General features: G+C 45.2%; 1 protein-coding gene across 5 annotated transcripts in view; it reads right to left on the reverse strand.

Annotated features, from left to right (window-relative positions):
* Window positions 1-16,685, reverse strand: part of E2F8 (E2F transcription factor 8) — a 134,593-nt gene that overhangs the window by 53,304 nt on the left and 64,604 nt on the right. The window contains exons 1-3 of one of the 5 annotated variants that reach the window (XM_085643585.1): window positions 9,023-9,412; window positions 4,249-4,332; window positions 1,116-1,388 (exon numbers count right to left, since the gene is read on the reverse strand). In XM_085643585.1, coding sequence (XP_085499711.1) covers window positions 1,116-1,388; window positions 4,249-4,332; window positions 9,023-9,028 — 363 coding nt within the window. In that variant the 5' untranslated portion in view covers window positions 9,029-9,412. Of the gene's footprint in view, window positions 1-1,115; window positions 1,389-4,248; window positions 4,333-6,836; window positions 6,897-7,172; window positions 7,471-9,022; window positions 9,413-16,685 lie in introns of those variants that run through there. The other 4 variants (XM_085643589.1, XM_085643587.1, XM_085643588.1 and 1 more) reach the window with 4 other exon arrangements.

A 16,685-nucleotide genomic window follows, 5' to 3' on the forward strand; every position in this document is an offset into this window, starting at 1 on the left:
GAGAGGCTAATTTTCCCACTTTCTCCACATGGGCTTATATTGAAGTTCAATAACCCAAATTCACTTTTAAAAATTAGGTGTAAGCTCATTAGAGATATTACACATATATTAGGAATATTTGAAAATAACCCACATTTCATTCACTAACACACACATGCAATCCAATCATTTATTACCATCGCTCCAGCTCTCTATTAAAGAACATACAAATGATTATAGATCTGTTGGATGACCATTAAATCCTTTTAAGAAATTAATTATGTTAAATTTAAAATGATCCTTCTTTGTTTACTGTCATATTAAAACCATGATTGGAGCGAGGGAAATTAAGACTGAATGAATGAAACCTGTGCATCTGTTCTTTGAAGACATATATGAATATGAATAACCAGAAAAAAATTATATCCCAGTTTTACTCTAAAATTCAAGAATCGAAGGGAACAAGAGAATCTCTGTGGGAAAAGAGACCTACGAATTAGGTGGGCTAAAAAAATTGCCATCTATTAATTCCCTTTCGCAGATGCAGTTACTTGGAATCATTTTACTTTTTATGCAGTAAAATACAGGAGTATTCTTCCAATCAATTAATGATCCTTACATGACACCATTAAAAAAATATCAACAAGATTATCACACAAAACAACCACTGTCGCCATAAAAAAATTCTGCACAATGATGTGGCCTCTGTAATAAATGTATTTTACTTTGTTGTGTAATTTCCTCCCAGCAAAACAGTCATGATACAGATAGCTCAAGTCGTCTTCCTGGATTCTACAAGGCTGCCAGCAACAATATGGTAACAAATCATAAAAAACACCCATCACTGATTCAGTTTCCAAAGTTTAGCTGACACAAAAATGGGTGGTGACCAAAAATTCCAAACTGAACAGTGTGGGTCCTCGAGCACCAACACACAAATGGGGGTAAGAATGAGAGGACTCTTGTTACAGATAGAAGGAAAGTTGATAAAATGTCAAATACAAGCTATCAAATTAAATATATGATTCAGCTTGAAAAACAGATGAAGCTACTCTCAAGCATACTACACCATGAGAAGTGTTCCTCACTGAAATAGATTAAATAAGCCCATAAAATATAACGTTTTACTAACGTACAAGTGCGCAATCCTTCAACTCATGGTTTCCACTTCCGGTGGTCAGCTGATCTCTCTGCTGCTCTCTGTTTCGAATCTCAGGACTAGCAGCGCTGATCAGCATTTTTAGGTTAGCTGTTGGCGTCCATGGCTCCCCAGATGGGACTTCTTTTGGTTTTGTTGGAGTCACCAGTGATCCCGATTCAGGTTGGATTTCTCCCAGTACCAGGTGTGAGGTACATAACTGCTTCCGTGGAGTCTTCAATACTCCTTGTGGCTCAAAGAAGGTATTCTCCTGGGGGGGAACAGTGAAGTACATTTCATCAGGTTAAAACTTTAACATGGCATTTATTTTGGACGAAGGGTCGGGACATATAAAGATGATTACGTCAGAATGAAATGCAGTGGTGCACTGGGTATTCTCATTACTGAAAACGAGCAAGATATCTAGTCATTGCTTCAAGTGAATTAATTTCAGAGCATACTGATGACCGATTATAAAATATCCCAAGAGAATCAAATTTCTTTAAAGCTTATGACACCCTTCTGCGTACTTTGCAACATATGGTTTGAGTGTGCAAGGAGCCGCACTGTCTGAAGGGAGGGGGCACGCACGGAAATGATGAGGACTTCGTTCTTGTTTAATCAATCAACACGGATGGCCATCTTCGGCCATATTACATTTATGGTTTTCACAAACTAACAGTGGTGAGTTTGCCTGGTCGAAAGAGTAACCAAGAAATGACATACATCCCCATAGTTTGGAACTCAAGCAATACACCGAAGTACATATGAGAAAACAGATTTTAAGAGTATATATATTCTCATACATGAGGGTGTTTGGTCTTAAGTTAATCTCCGTTGTACCAGTAACATTTAAAATAGGAAAGCTTATTGACTATACTCAAGGCCACTAGAATTATGAAATTCTGAGACATCTTCCACATATTTATCAATGCCCCATTTGCCACAGAATCCATCATCTGCTGCACAATAGCATTTTTTAACAAAAATACATTTCTACCTCAAATAGATCAAAAGTTACAAAAACACATCAACATGCGCTGCCTCACAGTGGAAGTTCTACGCCAAAGACACTAATGAGGTCAAACATTGCCTAGATAGTGCAGTCATGTGAAAAAAATATCAAACTAATGGTTACTCTATCATAAAATGTGCCACATTATGCTGCATAATATGCTTTTTCTTGCAGCATAATTTGGTCCTCGCCTGTTGCATAATACCAGTTACATTGACTGTCCTTTACGGGTACTGTTACATCATTTTGATTGGTCATTTATAAAAGTTTTAGGGGAGTGGAAGTTTATAGAGTGCATGAATTTATGTGTCAATTAACTTGTCATGCAAGTTAAAATAGTAAAACGTCAGAAAAACATGTCATTTTGTAGTGCTGTTCTGTTATGAATTGCATCAGCACCAGGTGCCAAAATCCAACCGATCGGCCATACCTTATTCTGTTTGACGTACTTGCACTGTCCCACTAACCAATCTGTGTACACCAACTTAAATTTTAGCCTCCAGTTCCAAATTCCATGAAATTTACAGAAAGTTTGAAAATGCCCAGTTTTCATTATTACTTTTTTACTTATATAGAAAATTAAATGACTTAGAAAATTAAATGATATATTAACAGATTATTAATTTCCTAAATAGTCACAGACGTGATGAGTAGGCCTCACAGACCCACAGCATTGGTAAGATGCTTTGCAGCATGGCAAACGAAAAGAAGATAAACAAATGTGCACAGATGCAGCCAGGTCATTTTGTAGGCGCGACAAGCGTGATGTAATCATGAGTCATCACGCAAGCGGCCACATGCATCACCACACATGCGTGTGCTTACAAAATGATGTAGATGCCTTTTTTTGCCCAATCCAAGATGAGACAAACACAAGACAGAAAAGGCAAGCCATAGAATATGAAGTAAGCAAATGAGAGCGACAATAAATCCAACTAATAGTAAGCAATGGATGGGTTTAAGACCCACTGTAAATGCTTCGTAAACGCAGAATCGGTCTTTTCGAACCAGACACCTTGAGCTGTCTGATAGGCGAGACATGAAAAAAGATCTTTGCACGTAGCAGTTACAGTAAGTGTACCTTAAGTGGTCACGGCTAGAAGAATATGCGCACCACAAATTAAGACTGTCACAATTCGCAGAAACAGCAAGTTGTAGACTGCTTTTTTTGTATTAACATCAATGTCATCTAGAAAATGGTTTTTATTCTAATACGTTTGGAGAACGCAAAAGAAGTTAATTGTTTCAAATAAAACATTAAAAAAACAGCACTCTCTGGTAACCTAATAACCACATGTGCAACTGATACGAAAAAATTGCCATTTGGACAACGACAAGAGTTTCATTGTCACAGGCAACGCACCATGAAGAAGCACCATATTTCAGGTGAAATGTCAGTGGACGTTTTGTCTATTTTAAAAAAGCCACCCTTGTTTCAAACTTGTGACAGTGAATTACTAAAGAGATCAAAGAGCTGATTACGATGGTGGTCGGACGAGTGTCCAATCGTCGTCATTTCGGGACCGCCTGACAAGTAGGAGGAGGTCGGAAACATGCATTTTTGCATTGAGGCTTGTGCTGTGGCCCGGAAAAGGACTGCAGCACAAGCTTCAATGCAAAGAGGCATGTTTAGAAACATCCCTGCACCATGTGCCAGGCACAATAAGGCGTCTGGCACAGGTTGCATGGATGCGTCGGGGACATCACAGGTGCCCCCCTGGCCCTATAGCAGAGGTCCAGGGGCCCTTATAGTGGCTCCCAAACTCACTTTCCGTCTGCCTTTTAATGGTGGTCGGAACGCCATAAAAAGGTAGAATGGGACAACGTAATCTCGAGGGCGATGCCTACGCATGCACAGTCGCCATTCAGGGATTCAGGATTTACCTGTTCGACCGTCGCCCTGATGGGATCTCTGATCCTGTCGGAGGCGGCGGTCTTTCCCCCGCCCACAGTGCTCCAACCGCCAGCATCGTAATTCGGCAGTCAAACCAAAGCCTTGGAAGTCGTGTGGACCGCCACAGACAGCTTGTCGGTGGCAGTCCGTACGACAATGTAATCGGGCCCTAAGGCTCTTGTTAATGGTTTCAATAGCATTAAAAATTACATTAAATCATACCTTTTCTTCAGTAGCCATTATTTCATTGCTGTAAACCTCCTCAATTGTGCACAGAGAATCTGGACTATTATTCTCAGCAGGAGCCTGTCGAAAAAAGAAATCAGGGCTAAGTAGGAACTTAACATTACTGCAAGACAAAGGAGAGAGTTTGCACTTAATATCCATCAGAAAACAAGAGCATGAATGCCTAGCAATGCACTCTGGGGGAAACGCACTTGGTAGTCCTAGCCCAGCTCTTTAGGTGCACTGTTAACGTTTTGGTATTGCTACATCATAGGTCAGAGAAACTCAGGGCATTCTGGAACTAATCTGTGTGTACCTCAATGAATGGGGGCTCAAGAATATTCGGACTGACGAGAGGTTCCCCTTCTCTCACTCCTTGCAAGAAAGGCTCTTTCTACATTGTTTCATCTTCGAAATTAAGAAAGTAGAGTTAACGCAAAAGTTTGTATGTCTCCAGTTTTCATCTACACAGCAGTGTTTCATGTACTTCTGTAAGTTGCATGGGTCTGCCCAAACATCGGTCTCCCATGCTCGCTGTGTCACTAGAACCAAGCTTTACCTGTCAGAAGAACCCAAACCTAGGGTTGTTCCAGTCCTGGGTTGCTTGTGTTTTGGTTTAGGAGGACCTGGCTTAGCAGTTTGGGTTGGACTTTTCCCATGAGGAACAGGGTCATGACTGATTTGCATATGGCTGGGTCCAAACTGAGGTAGCATGGTGAGCAAAAGAGCAATGGGTTGGGACCCTACACAGACTGATCACCAGTGGTTGGACTTACTGCAGGCAATGTCCCATCACCTTTTGTGCGTTTCATGTACAAGTGGCATGGGCATGCCAGACTTGGGTCCCATGCTCTCTGTCTCACTGGAAATTTAGCTGTACCTAGCCAATGAGCCCATAACTAGGGTGAAGCTAGATCTGGGTTGCTAGTGTTCCGGTTTAGGGATGGACTGTTCCCTAGAGGAGCACAGTCATGACCGATTTGCATGTGGCTCGGTCCCTTCAAATTGCCTTTTGTGTGTTCCAGACTACATTACACAGGGCCAGATTTTAATTTTGTTATGTACAGGATGATATAGTAATGGCCAGAATCACAGGATTTTTTTTTTACTTTTCTCCAGATTCTCAAATCTGGTTCCCTGGTTTACTCCACATCTCCTCAATGTTACACGGTTGCTGGTCTTGAGATTAGCAAAGACATTCCTTTTGCAGTAAAATGTCAGGACTTTTAATGATAGCTCGATTCATCAGATAGTCTTACTTATCGTCTAAGTACCGCAATGCAAAGCAATTAGAATTTCAATAGGAGGATTGGTCGGTATTCCTCAAACCTGACAGAGACAACACGAGGACTGGGTGGTCATTTTTAAGGGACAGTATAGCAATAACGGTCTGGGGAATTCACACTGCATTAAAGTATTTGTGTGACCATTAGTGTGCCATTTTCAAGTCACTTTGCCCGAGAAGGCAAGCAGGATGCACTACAGGGAAAATGCTTGTCTTATTAACTTCAAAAGAAACAAATGATGGATGAAATGCTGAACAATGCAAGCATTCACCCCCAGTCACAAAGATCTGAGTTTAATCCATTGTTCTGTTGCTCACCAAGCCAAACTAGTTTGGCTGGGTCCAAACTGAGGTGGAATAGCGAGCAAAAGAATAATGGATTTAACCCAGATCTCTTGACTGTGGGTGCATGTTTGATTGATTCAGAATTCCGTCCATCAATTGTTGCTGTAGGGCTCTCACCCTAAGTGGAATGGGCATGCCCAGATGTCAGTGTCTTGCTTGCTTTACAACTGGATTCAAGCTAGCGTGGCAGATATGGGGTACTACAAACCGGTCCCAGGATGCTTGTTTCTGGTCCAGGGAGGTACTGTCTTGGCAGTTCGAGCTGGACTGTTCTCATGAGGAGCAGGGTCATGACTGATTTGCATATAACTGGGTCCAAACTGGGGTGGCGCAAAAGAACGATGGAATTAACCCAGATCTCTTGACTAGGGTTGAATGATTGATTCAGCATTCCGTCCATCAATTGTTGATGCAGGTCCTATTATCTGGTCACGTGACAAGTGTCACCTTAAGGAAGTTCTAAGTGTTAGAGGAAACACAGCACTGTGATGGGAGAGGCAAGTTATAGACAAGGTACATATGGCTATCTAGAAACACTTTCAACCGTTAAAAAATCTCTTGTTTGACACATTTAAATACTGGTCCCCAGTAAATAAGTCAGCTTCACAATTCATCAAGGTAGCAGTTAACCTATCGAGAACAACTTAACAGGAAAACATTGACCTAGTGATATTAGTTGTTGAAACGAGATCCTCCTAAACAAGCCCATCCTCGTAACAAAACCGTTCTCTAAGAAATGCAATTGGAAAACGGTACAATTAATTAAAACTGATAATTGCTTCATGGACAGCTGAAATTGTGATAAACTGTTTAACGCATTGCTTTGGCATATGACCACGAGTTGATCAACAGGTTGTCTGATAACGAAAAAGTTCGACAGCATGTTATTAAACCCTTAAGGCATTGCCCCCCCCAAAATGGCCACGATAAAGTGACATTTACCAGGGTCACATACCCGGAAGTAGTCCTCGACAGCCAATCATCCAACAAGAGGGCGGGACTCTCCGCTACGTAGATTGGACTGATTGGGATCGGAGGTACTTTTAAATAAAGTGGCGCGGAAGTAACCGCCAGTTCAAAGGTCAACTTGTTGACATAAGTGGCTATCTCGTAGGTGGAGCCGGTCGGAGGACCGGCCATAGAAGCATTTTCGTTTGTGCGAAATAGAACAGTAGAGCTAAAGTAAAGGGCTTGGAAATCCTGTAGAGAACTTATCGGAGAAGACCCTCTCTTACCGAGATGCGCGTCGCCCTCTATTACAAGAAGGTTGAGGGGCACCTTGGGAGCTCACCTGACAGGCTCTTATGGCGATCTACCACTCGGCTCGGATTTTTTGTAAGCCACCCGACCCTACGCTCCCGTCTTACTTTTCACCCGTAGGCCGGTACTCTTATATAGCGCCCACTTGAACGTCTCCCGTTCCCAGTCGTGATCCGCAGCGCCGCTCTCCTGCTACTGGCGGCGGTTGGCGGGGCTCCAGTTGGCGGGGAACGCTCTCGAAATTCCCTACTCCCCGCGCGGGAGTTTGAACGTTCCCCGCGCGCAGCCGGGCACCGAGGGAGGAGCGGTCACCGCCTAGGCAAAGGGAAAAAGTCCGCGCTCAAACTCCCTCCCTGAACCGAACTATAGCCCCTCCCCCAAACATACGCTATTGCGCCACCGCAGACTGCCCAGAGTCGAGGACTAAGTTATCTACGTCCCGTGAAGGCCACTGTAGACCCCACACCTCCTTATGGTGCTTTCACCGAGCGCCCCTAACCATCAATTGCACAAACTCGCAGGCCCCCTGTACGCTGCTTCGAGGAAAGAACCACTCTTCTTACTCACATGTGCCTCCTAAACCATCTCATTTGCAGGGTGTGCATGGACTCCTCTTCAGCCTCCCAGCAAGAGATTCCTCCCTTGGATCTCAATGGGGTCGCACGCCCAAAACACAATTAACGCCTACACGAATGTCAGTCAACGTTTCGTAAGAGGATAGTGTAAGATTAAAAAAAAAGAAAAGGTCGGGATAATGTATTTCCACCCTGGACTTCTATTGAAGGAGAGGGGATTTCAAGGCGGGAGATAGCCAAAACACGGCACTTTTTGTTTTGGCTTTAAACACCGGGAGTCTCCCGTCTGAATCGGAGCTATCGGTTTGTATGCGCCTAAAACCAGTTCATTGTGTTCGGTTTCAATTGAGCCCGCCCTCTAAAACCTCGCAATCTTACTCTTTGAAACTCAGGAGTCTGTTCTTACCTACGGTATCAGCGCATGTCAAAGTACATTTACTAACTACATCGGTATGCTGTGTCTCCACCGATTTAAGCGAAAGTTATTCAACTTTTTAACACCCACAATGATACCCTTACCCTCGATTAAACACAAAGCGAAAACGTTTTACCCCCACCCAAATTCTACACATCTGTTCCGTAATGCTGGCATGCCTAGTGCTCAACGAGTGTCCGAGGGCCCAGCTGCATGAGGTCCCCTACACACTGCATTTGATTTCCATTACTTTCTTGATGCCCAGCTGCCAAGAAACCTCTCTGAGAAACCGATCAGACATGGAGTGACACAAGAGGGCTTGTGATTTACGATATAAACTGCTGTACCCCAGTGTGCAACTCACCTAGGGGGCAATTTAAACTTAATAGCTCCTCAGCCCACAACCTTTACAGTAATGTTCTGGCCCCTCTTCTCTTCCCGAGGGCCATCGATACACAGTCCCGGAATAGCAACCTTTTAACAAAGTCCCTTGTTTAGACTGTCTTAATTCTAGATGAACGTCACCACTGTGCACCCTGATGGGTTTCACGGTACAATTGACTATACACCCCCATCAACGAGACGAGATCCTATGGAATTCCCATAGTGTCTGCAACGTCCCGCAGCCCCCGCCCTGAAATCCCCGGGACATGATTCACATAACTCTAAAGTCCGAAGTGCTGGCGGGATCCCCTTGCCGTAGTTTCTTATGTACACAACCCTCCCCCAATAACCTTCAAATGCCTTTGGGTTTATATGTCTGCCTCAACCCGAGCTGATCAATGATATTCAGCATGTCAAGTTTGCATTTTGATTGGAAAAAGCACCAGAATGTACAACAGGCCCAAAAACCTGCTGCAGTCAGCAGGAGGGGAGGGGAAGTTTCTTTACCTTCATCGGCTGCGGCTTTCTCCCGCGCAGACGGGATCGGACCAGGAACCGGGCAGAGGTCGGTCGAGGCTCGTTCGGTAGAGAAAAGCCTTGGTGTGGGGGCTGCAGAGGACCTGCCCGGGGCAGCACAGAGAGCTCTCCCCTCCAGATCCCGGATGTCTGCTGGCAGTCAGTTCAGCTCGCAGAAGGCCCTCCGTGGGGCTCTGTCCTACAATATCTCCCTTAGAATCAGCCTATCTCTGTGCCTAAACGCTGGCTGCAGTCCCTGCCGAGCCCTTGTTGTCACCAGTCGGCATTAATGCCCTCCGCTGTCCCAGCAGGCTGTTAATGGCCCGCCACTGCTGCTCTCAAGATTTGAATTACTTCTGCTGTCCATTGCCCAACGCATCGGGCGTGCGCTTCCAAATTCCCCTCACAAACACCCGGGAGCCAATCAGAACGTGGGAACCAAACCCCACGGGCCAATCCGGGCTGCTTTCGTTTGATAAACTCCCCCAGCCCGTGGAGTTGGGCGGGAGATGGCGCGCGCTCTATTCTGGTGTAAGTGCCTACTCACGCGTGCTGAATGGAGCGTCACAACACGTCTCGCAGCACAGTGTGGTTAATGGCATGTATCACATACTAAGCGAATGTAAACGCGAAATTAGCTAAAGGCGTACACGCTTAGGAAGGGTATTGAACATATGGGCTATGTATGTGGTATTTTATAGCGCGAAAACAGCCGATCGGCAGTGGAGCGCATAAGGGGTGAAATACAAGCATAACGTAAAGGAGTGATAGGAGAGGTAGCTAGTTTATGAACTAACTACATTTGTGATGTAGTGTTCTTTAAAGAACCGGGGCTTCAGCTCTCTATAACTATAACGCAACTGGTGCTTATTTAAAGCGCTCTGAAACCTTCGAGTCGAGTTCGCGCTATATAAAACTGCAAAAAAACAGACGTGTAAACCCCGGTGGCTATTGGCTCTGTTTATTACTGCACTTCAATCGGAGAGCGCCCTAAGCAAAATCAAATTTGGCGCTCCATCCAACTCCTCTTTATTTGTAAATATATTTAACATTTGGAATGAGCAGGAGAAAAGCGAGGGAGCAAGACTAAGGAATAACACGACGATAAAAATAACATTCAAAAAGTGTTTAAACACTACTTTTGATCTAACTCGTAGGGAGACTGCTGGAGGTCGGTGCCCTGGACCCAGTTCGCACATGCTTAGGCTGGCCCTGGGGCGTTCTAGATTACTCTGAAACAGTATCCTTTTCGCTTTGACTAGTGAGTCCTCTATACCAGTAGTTCCCAAACGTTTTTGACCCACAGCTCCCTTGACCTATTGCCTATGGCTCCCCACTGTTAATTTTTTGGGAGGGTGTAGTGGCTGTAAACCCGGCCTCGGGATTACTTGTTTTTTCTCCCTGAAAATAATTGGGATGAAGCTGAAGAAGGTATTGTAATCATATACGCAGTGTGTTTCGAAATACTAAGGTGGTGCCTCTAATAAAATATTCCGAGTTACACTTCTTTGCCCATGCCTTTTTCATAGTGCCCTCTCAATTTGTTTTATCCCACTTATAGTGCTAGATAGCAACCCTAAGCATGTAAGCCATACTACCAGTGTTTCTGCGCTTGAAGAATATTTGCATGTACTTCCATTTCTACCCATGTCGTATGTGCCAACACGTACCTGTCTCAACAGGGTGGCTCTCAATTTTTTAAACCACATACAGCTTTATTTTTGCTGTCTCCTCCCTAAAATTGTCTCCAAATCAATGCAAGTAATTATTTTTTTTTTAACATCCCTCTTTCTTGCGCTCAAATGTTGGCATTATGCTGTATATGGTGTTTTAACTCCGTGTTCAAGGAGCGAGCGGGCCTTCAGTGTGTACTGAAAGGAATGTGTACTGGAAGTACCTATGATTCAAGTACAAATGTCAATACTTAAAAATACTTAGTCTGTTTAATAGACTGGACAACTGTACTTAATGCATTTGGAAAAAAAGAAACTATTAACGAGTCTAAAAAAATAAATCGGGCATCTTCCGCTTACTTTGGGAGTGTTGGAACTTGACGATCCAGTGAAATATGGAGGTCATCTCCCTCGACATGCCATCAATTAGGCACTACGTTTACAGCTTTAGTCATGTGACTTACAAATCCTCGACATCATGCATTTCAGTCTAATTAGTTTAACTGAAGCCAACAGATCCTTGAAAATTGAATGCATTAAAGTGCTTGGCTCTCCTGGCTAGGTTTGGCGCCTTCCCAGGGAGCCACGGCGCACAGTTTGGGAACCACTGCCCTATACGCTGTATGATTCATTTTGTTGAGTAGCCCTCTTTAAGAGAATGTTCTGTAAAGTAATACTGCATGACCAATTTATGCAGTTTAAATCCCAATTTTGAAGTACTGTGCCCAAAACCAATGTTTATGAAGCTCTGGGGATTACCCCGATATGACATTTTAACCGGAGTAGTGATGTGAGGGAGGCATTAAGACAAAATGTGCATGGTGGTTGTAGAGAAACAGTTTAACAAAAAGCACAGTTTGGTGCCGCACAGTATCTTGTTAAGCAACTCAATGATGCTAATATATTCTGCAGGGTAAAAGGCTGAGATGATCTGTCAGTTTTCAAACCTGTGATCATGAGATGAAACACTTATCCCTGTGGTGGATGCATTAGTCCACGGAGACACCATACCTCATTGGTATACATCCTTAAATATTAAACATTTTGTAGAAACTTTAAGGTGTCATCTCTTCTATTGTAACAATGCCTTCATTGTGTGAAACCTGCCTTGTGGAAGTCAGTGTAAATTTACTTTATGTAACTTCTGGAAGTACCCCTTTTTGAGGTCTGATAGAAACTATGTTGTCTGATGCATATCGTTACCAATGTTTTAACATATTCCCAGTGTGTGCTTTGGCTTTAGGGTCAGTTAGAGAGGGGTCGAGCGCCCATGACGCACAACCTTAGACCCTCTATCCAAGCTCGAGAGATAGCGAGTGTTCATAGTGGAGAGCTGCAGCTTCTCTCATTGGTAGCCTCGTCTGGCTGCAGCCCCATCTCCCCTCTGTACACCAACAGCATCCCACGCAGTTTCCCTGCAGCGCCCTACATGTCTTCTCTGCTTCACTCATCACCCCCTGCAAGCTATGAGACCGACTCGCTGGCCTGTGCACCTGCTGCCCATCTCTCTTCTGTGTGTGATGCTTGAAGCTGGGTACTTGGGCCCTGTCATCAGGAGTAGAGTCCAGAAGGCGCCGGGGAGTCGGCAGGTGTGGAGCAGGCATTCAAGCAGAATGTGGCGGTTACAGCATGTTGTTTAACACATTAATGAGGATGTCCGACCCATTGCTCAAAGACACAGACAAATTGTATTTCATCCACAGAAAGCTGTTGACCAAGAGCTTGAATTCTTTGTCGTAATCAGGAGGACAGACAACAGATAAGTCCCTTTTCTGTAAGTTTTGTTTGTCTTTGTTCACAGCGAACTGCCAGTGGCACACGGTGCAGTAACTGTCTCAAATGGAATTACTGGGACTTGTGGAATGCAAACTTTATTGCATCAAGCATTCCATGAGCCACAAACAAGTATTCGACATACAGAGCACTGCATGGCTCTTTCCTTTCCAAAACAATTCTCATAAAATGTCAGAGCTAGAAAATATGTATTAAAAAGGAGAATCTGGAGATAAATATGAGAAAGTGAAACTTAAACAAAACATAAAAATGTACTGTAATAATACAGTGGCTGTATAAAGTTGAAATTAAACACCCCAAAACCTAAATAACACAAAAAACTACATTACCATAAAAAGCGCCAAGATACATTACTAAATAACATGAATTACAAAGTCAGTCTAAAACGCAAAGGTAGATTCCAAACTCTACCCCCACACGTCAACTGAGTTTCTTGGTCCATAGGTGCTAGACACAGATTACGATTGTGAGAAAGTGCCATCTTTCTTGCCTGGTATGCCCCCACTTTTTGCTGAATTGCTGATGTACTTTGACTGAGTGTGCCCTGGGCCCCTGCCAATCAGGTGCCCAGGGCCTGTGTTCCTTCCCTAAAACTGCATGACAGCCTAAACCCAATTGGCATCTCTGGCCACAGGTCAGCCCCTGGTAAATGGTACCATAGGTACCCAGGGCACTGTGACTAGAGAAGGCCCCTAAGGGCTGCAGCACTTATTGTGCCACCCTTAGAGGCCCTGTACCCTGACACACACACACTGCCTTTGCAGGCTGAGTGTCTTGGTGCAAAACAAAACAGAGTCGACATGGCACACATCCCTGTGTGCCATGCCCACAACACACACTGCCCTGGCATACCCCAGTCACCCCTCTAGCTGGGTGCACTATGCCAGTGGTGTGGGTACAGGTGCATGAGCCCTGTACCCCTGCAGTACCCAGGTCCATTCCTGGGCACTGTAAGTGCAGTCCTGCCATTAAGAGTATATGGTGCTGGGAGGTCGTCAACACGAACTCCACAGCACCATGATGGCAACACTGAAGACTGAGAAGTTTGGTATCAAACTTCTCTGCACATTAAACCCGCACTGATGCCAGTGTGGGATTTAATGTACAATACACGACAGAGGGCAACTTAGAGTTGCCCCCAGAACCTAACCTACAATCCACATCTTGTCTGAGGGGCTGCCTAGGCTGCCACACAGCAGACATGTTTATTGACCCCTGGGTAGAGAGCCATCTGCTCTCCTGGGCCTGCAACAATGCACATTCTGGGCGAGGTGCTTGGTCTCCTCCCCCAGGATGGGCAGGGGAAGCTTCAAAGGCATGCCGCCTTTGTGAGCTTCTCCAGGCCACTTGCTGTACTCAGCAACTGACCCCCACCGGTTCTGACCCCCACTCTGGTGGAAAGACTGGCGGGGACGCTGTTGTGATATATTCAATTGAGGGTGCTCCATACCTGACCAGCCGTGAGGAGAACGGCGCTTCACTTCAGAGCCCTTTTGTGGATCTTTGCGGAGCCGTGAGGGGAACGGTGACTATAGAAACTACAACTCCCATCTTTCCCTCACCCGGGCGCCTGCCAATTTTGTCATCAGGCAGCGCCGGGGAGGGATAAAGCCCACGGAGGAGACCCGCAGCGCGGGATGCGCCCGGGCGGGCCCGTCCTTGCCCGTCCCTGCCTGAACCAGACTGGGCTGGGCCCCCCCCCTAATATTTGACATTTGCGCCCCTGTTCACAAGGTAGATCTGTGTAACGCTGTCCTTGTTGTTACGGCTACCAAGACCTGAAGCAGGACAGGACTTTAAGGTTCATCGTTTCCTAATTACTTCTAAGGTAGCCGCTGCAACGTGGTCATCAAGCCCATAAAGCATTTAGGTACAGACGATCTGAAATTTGCCTATGAGCGGGTAAGATTGGTTTGAGCTTTCTCCCTAATCATTCCCTCAGAAGTAGTCCCTTTGTAACTACTGCCTATAAGTCTAAGTCTATTTCTATCTAAATTAGTGTATTCCTACTTTTGTTTTGGTTGCATCTCTGTCTGCCTATACCAGCGAATCAGTACAATGATGACAAGGGGCAGTAGAAGTAAATCATCACATGGCCCAACACACATAACAGGCCCGATTGACCAATATATTACTAGGGCGAATGAGGCAATCAATCAAGGCATGTCCCTTTTGGAGCGTAGGGTCTCCCAGGATTTAGCTCTGGCAAAGCGGTCTTCTTTGGGTATTTTGGCACTATCTAAATTGCCACTAAACCCAAGGGAGTCGAGGCCCTTAATTACAGTCCAGGCTGAGACGCATGGAGTTCCAAATATTGTCGATCTCTCGGCATCTCTGGCCTCCTTGGATATGCTACCCAACGAGTCTCTTGAGAGGACCCCTGCCCTTTTTAGGAGCCCAAGGCAGGAGTCCCCCACTGTTGACGAATCAAGGGGGATGAGGGAGGGCGCTATTCCTAAAACCAAGAAGGCTAGGGAGGCGAAAAAACGCAAAAGCAAACCTATCAAAAAAGCCCCCACTAATCGGCCACCAAGCAAAAAGCCTCTTGTACAGAACGTGGCTATGGACACCTCTGCTCCTCCCGCGAACCCAATCCTCCCTAGAGATTTTGCTAACTTGGGGGTGGGTTGCAAGTCTTGCGAGGCCAATAAGCATTTATTGTGCAGAATAGGAGAACTTATAAAAACCTATATTCAACCCATTGAACTATCGCTTTTAAATATTGAAAAGATGCTAGCATCTAGGAATACAACCCCCTTGAATGCTGCGCCTGAGGGAAGGATGGGTGAGGGGCCGATAACCTCTGGGAACCCGAAAACATTAACTAATATAGCAATGAGGACGGAGCAAACACCATCGAAAGATAGTAATAAAAAACTCAAGCCACCCTCAGATGCCCGGAAGAAGGCTGCGGAGCCTGTTAAATCCCAACCCCCTGCAGTAAATTTGAATTGCTCCCCGCCCAAATCCCCTGGGACAGTGAATAACATCGACAGTAATGGGGTTATGAATGGTCAACATATACATCTACCAGCTGAAGCTGAGCCATACGTTGTGATCATGACAGGAGTCCCTGGCCTAAGGCCTAACTCGGAGGAGCCCCTGTGGTCTCTAAAAAACAAGGTACAGCATTGGCTCACTAAAAATAGACCTCTTCCACCCTTTTGTGCCAGTAAGATATTAATGGTACGAAGGGTACCCTGGTTAGGTAGTAAAAAGAAGCAGATGCGGGGGGACTGTGTCATAGTCAACTTTGACAACCTGTACACGGCGGACTATATCTGCCGCGGTGGTACATGGGCCAAGCATGATGGTATAGAGACACGTAGGCTCTCCTTCTTCTACTCCTTGCCAAACTGCTACACCACCCCGGGAAGGGGTGGGCTGCAAGGTGTCAATTGGGATGGAAGAGGGGCGCGGGGCGGCAGGCAGGATCATGAGAGCAGAAGCACAGCTCTTAATACAGGTTGGAGTGATATACCCCTGACCAATAGATTTAGTTGCCTCGATGCAGTGGACTGACCACCAATATGTGAAGGGCTTGACCTGACGGGTGAAGATTATATTATCTCCAACTCGCTCCAATTTCCAGATAGCCCCTTCCATCAAACTGGCAGAGTCACTAACTCTATTATTCCCACCCAGATGTCAGCTGTGTATGGAGCCCCACACGCGTTCAATCCATGCCTATGCTCTACCTCCATACCTGTTGTACCCTCATCTCTTGCTAAATGCATTGGTTCCCCCAAATCTAATGACCTTATTTCTTTTGATACTGCTAAGATTCTAAGTTGGAATCTGGCAGGTATCCAGAGGAAATTGTGTTCTCCTGAGTGGAATGCCCTAGTGGAGGCTCACATGATTTGCCTATTCCAGGAGACTTGGTCCCTTGAACCGCTCCATCGGGTTGGATACACTACGTACTTTGTCCCAGCAGGACTTCCCAGGAACGGCAAGGGCCGACCCCTGGGAGGCTTGCTCATTTGGGTAAATATTGCGTTGAACTGCCAAATACACCAAATGAAAATTAATTCCCCTGACATCCTAGGAATTTCTCTAAGAGGCCCCCATACGGGTCCCACTCTTTATTTGTATAATGTCTATGCCAGAGGTACCAAGCATGGTTCAATATCCTTGACAGTGTCTACCCTTGAATCGGAACTCAGGAATAATGTATCTGCAGCGCA

The sequence above is a fragment of the Triturus cristatus genome, chromosome 3_1, assembly GCF_964204655.1.
Source record: "Triturus cristatus chromosome 3_1, aTriCri1.1, whole genome shotgun sequence".
Classification (NCBI taxonomy): Eukaryota; Metazoa; Chordata; class Amphibia; order Caudata; family Salamandridae; genus Triturus; species Triturus cristatus.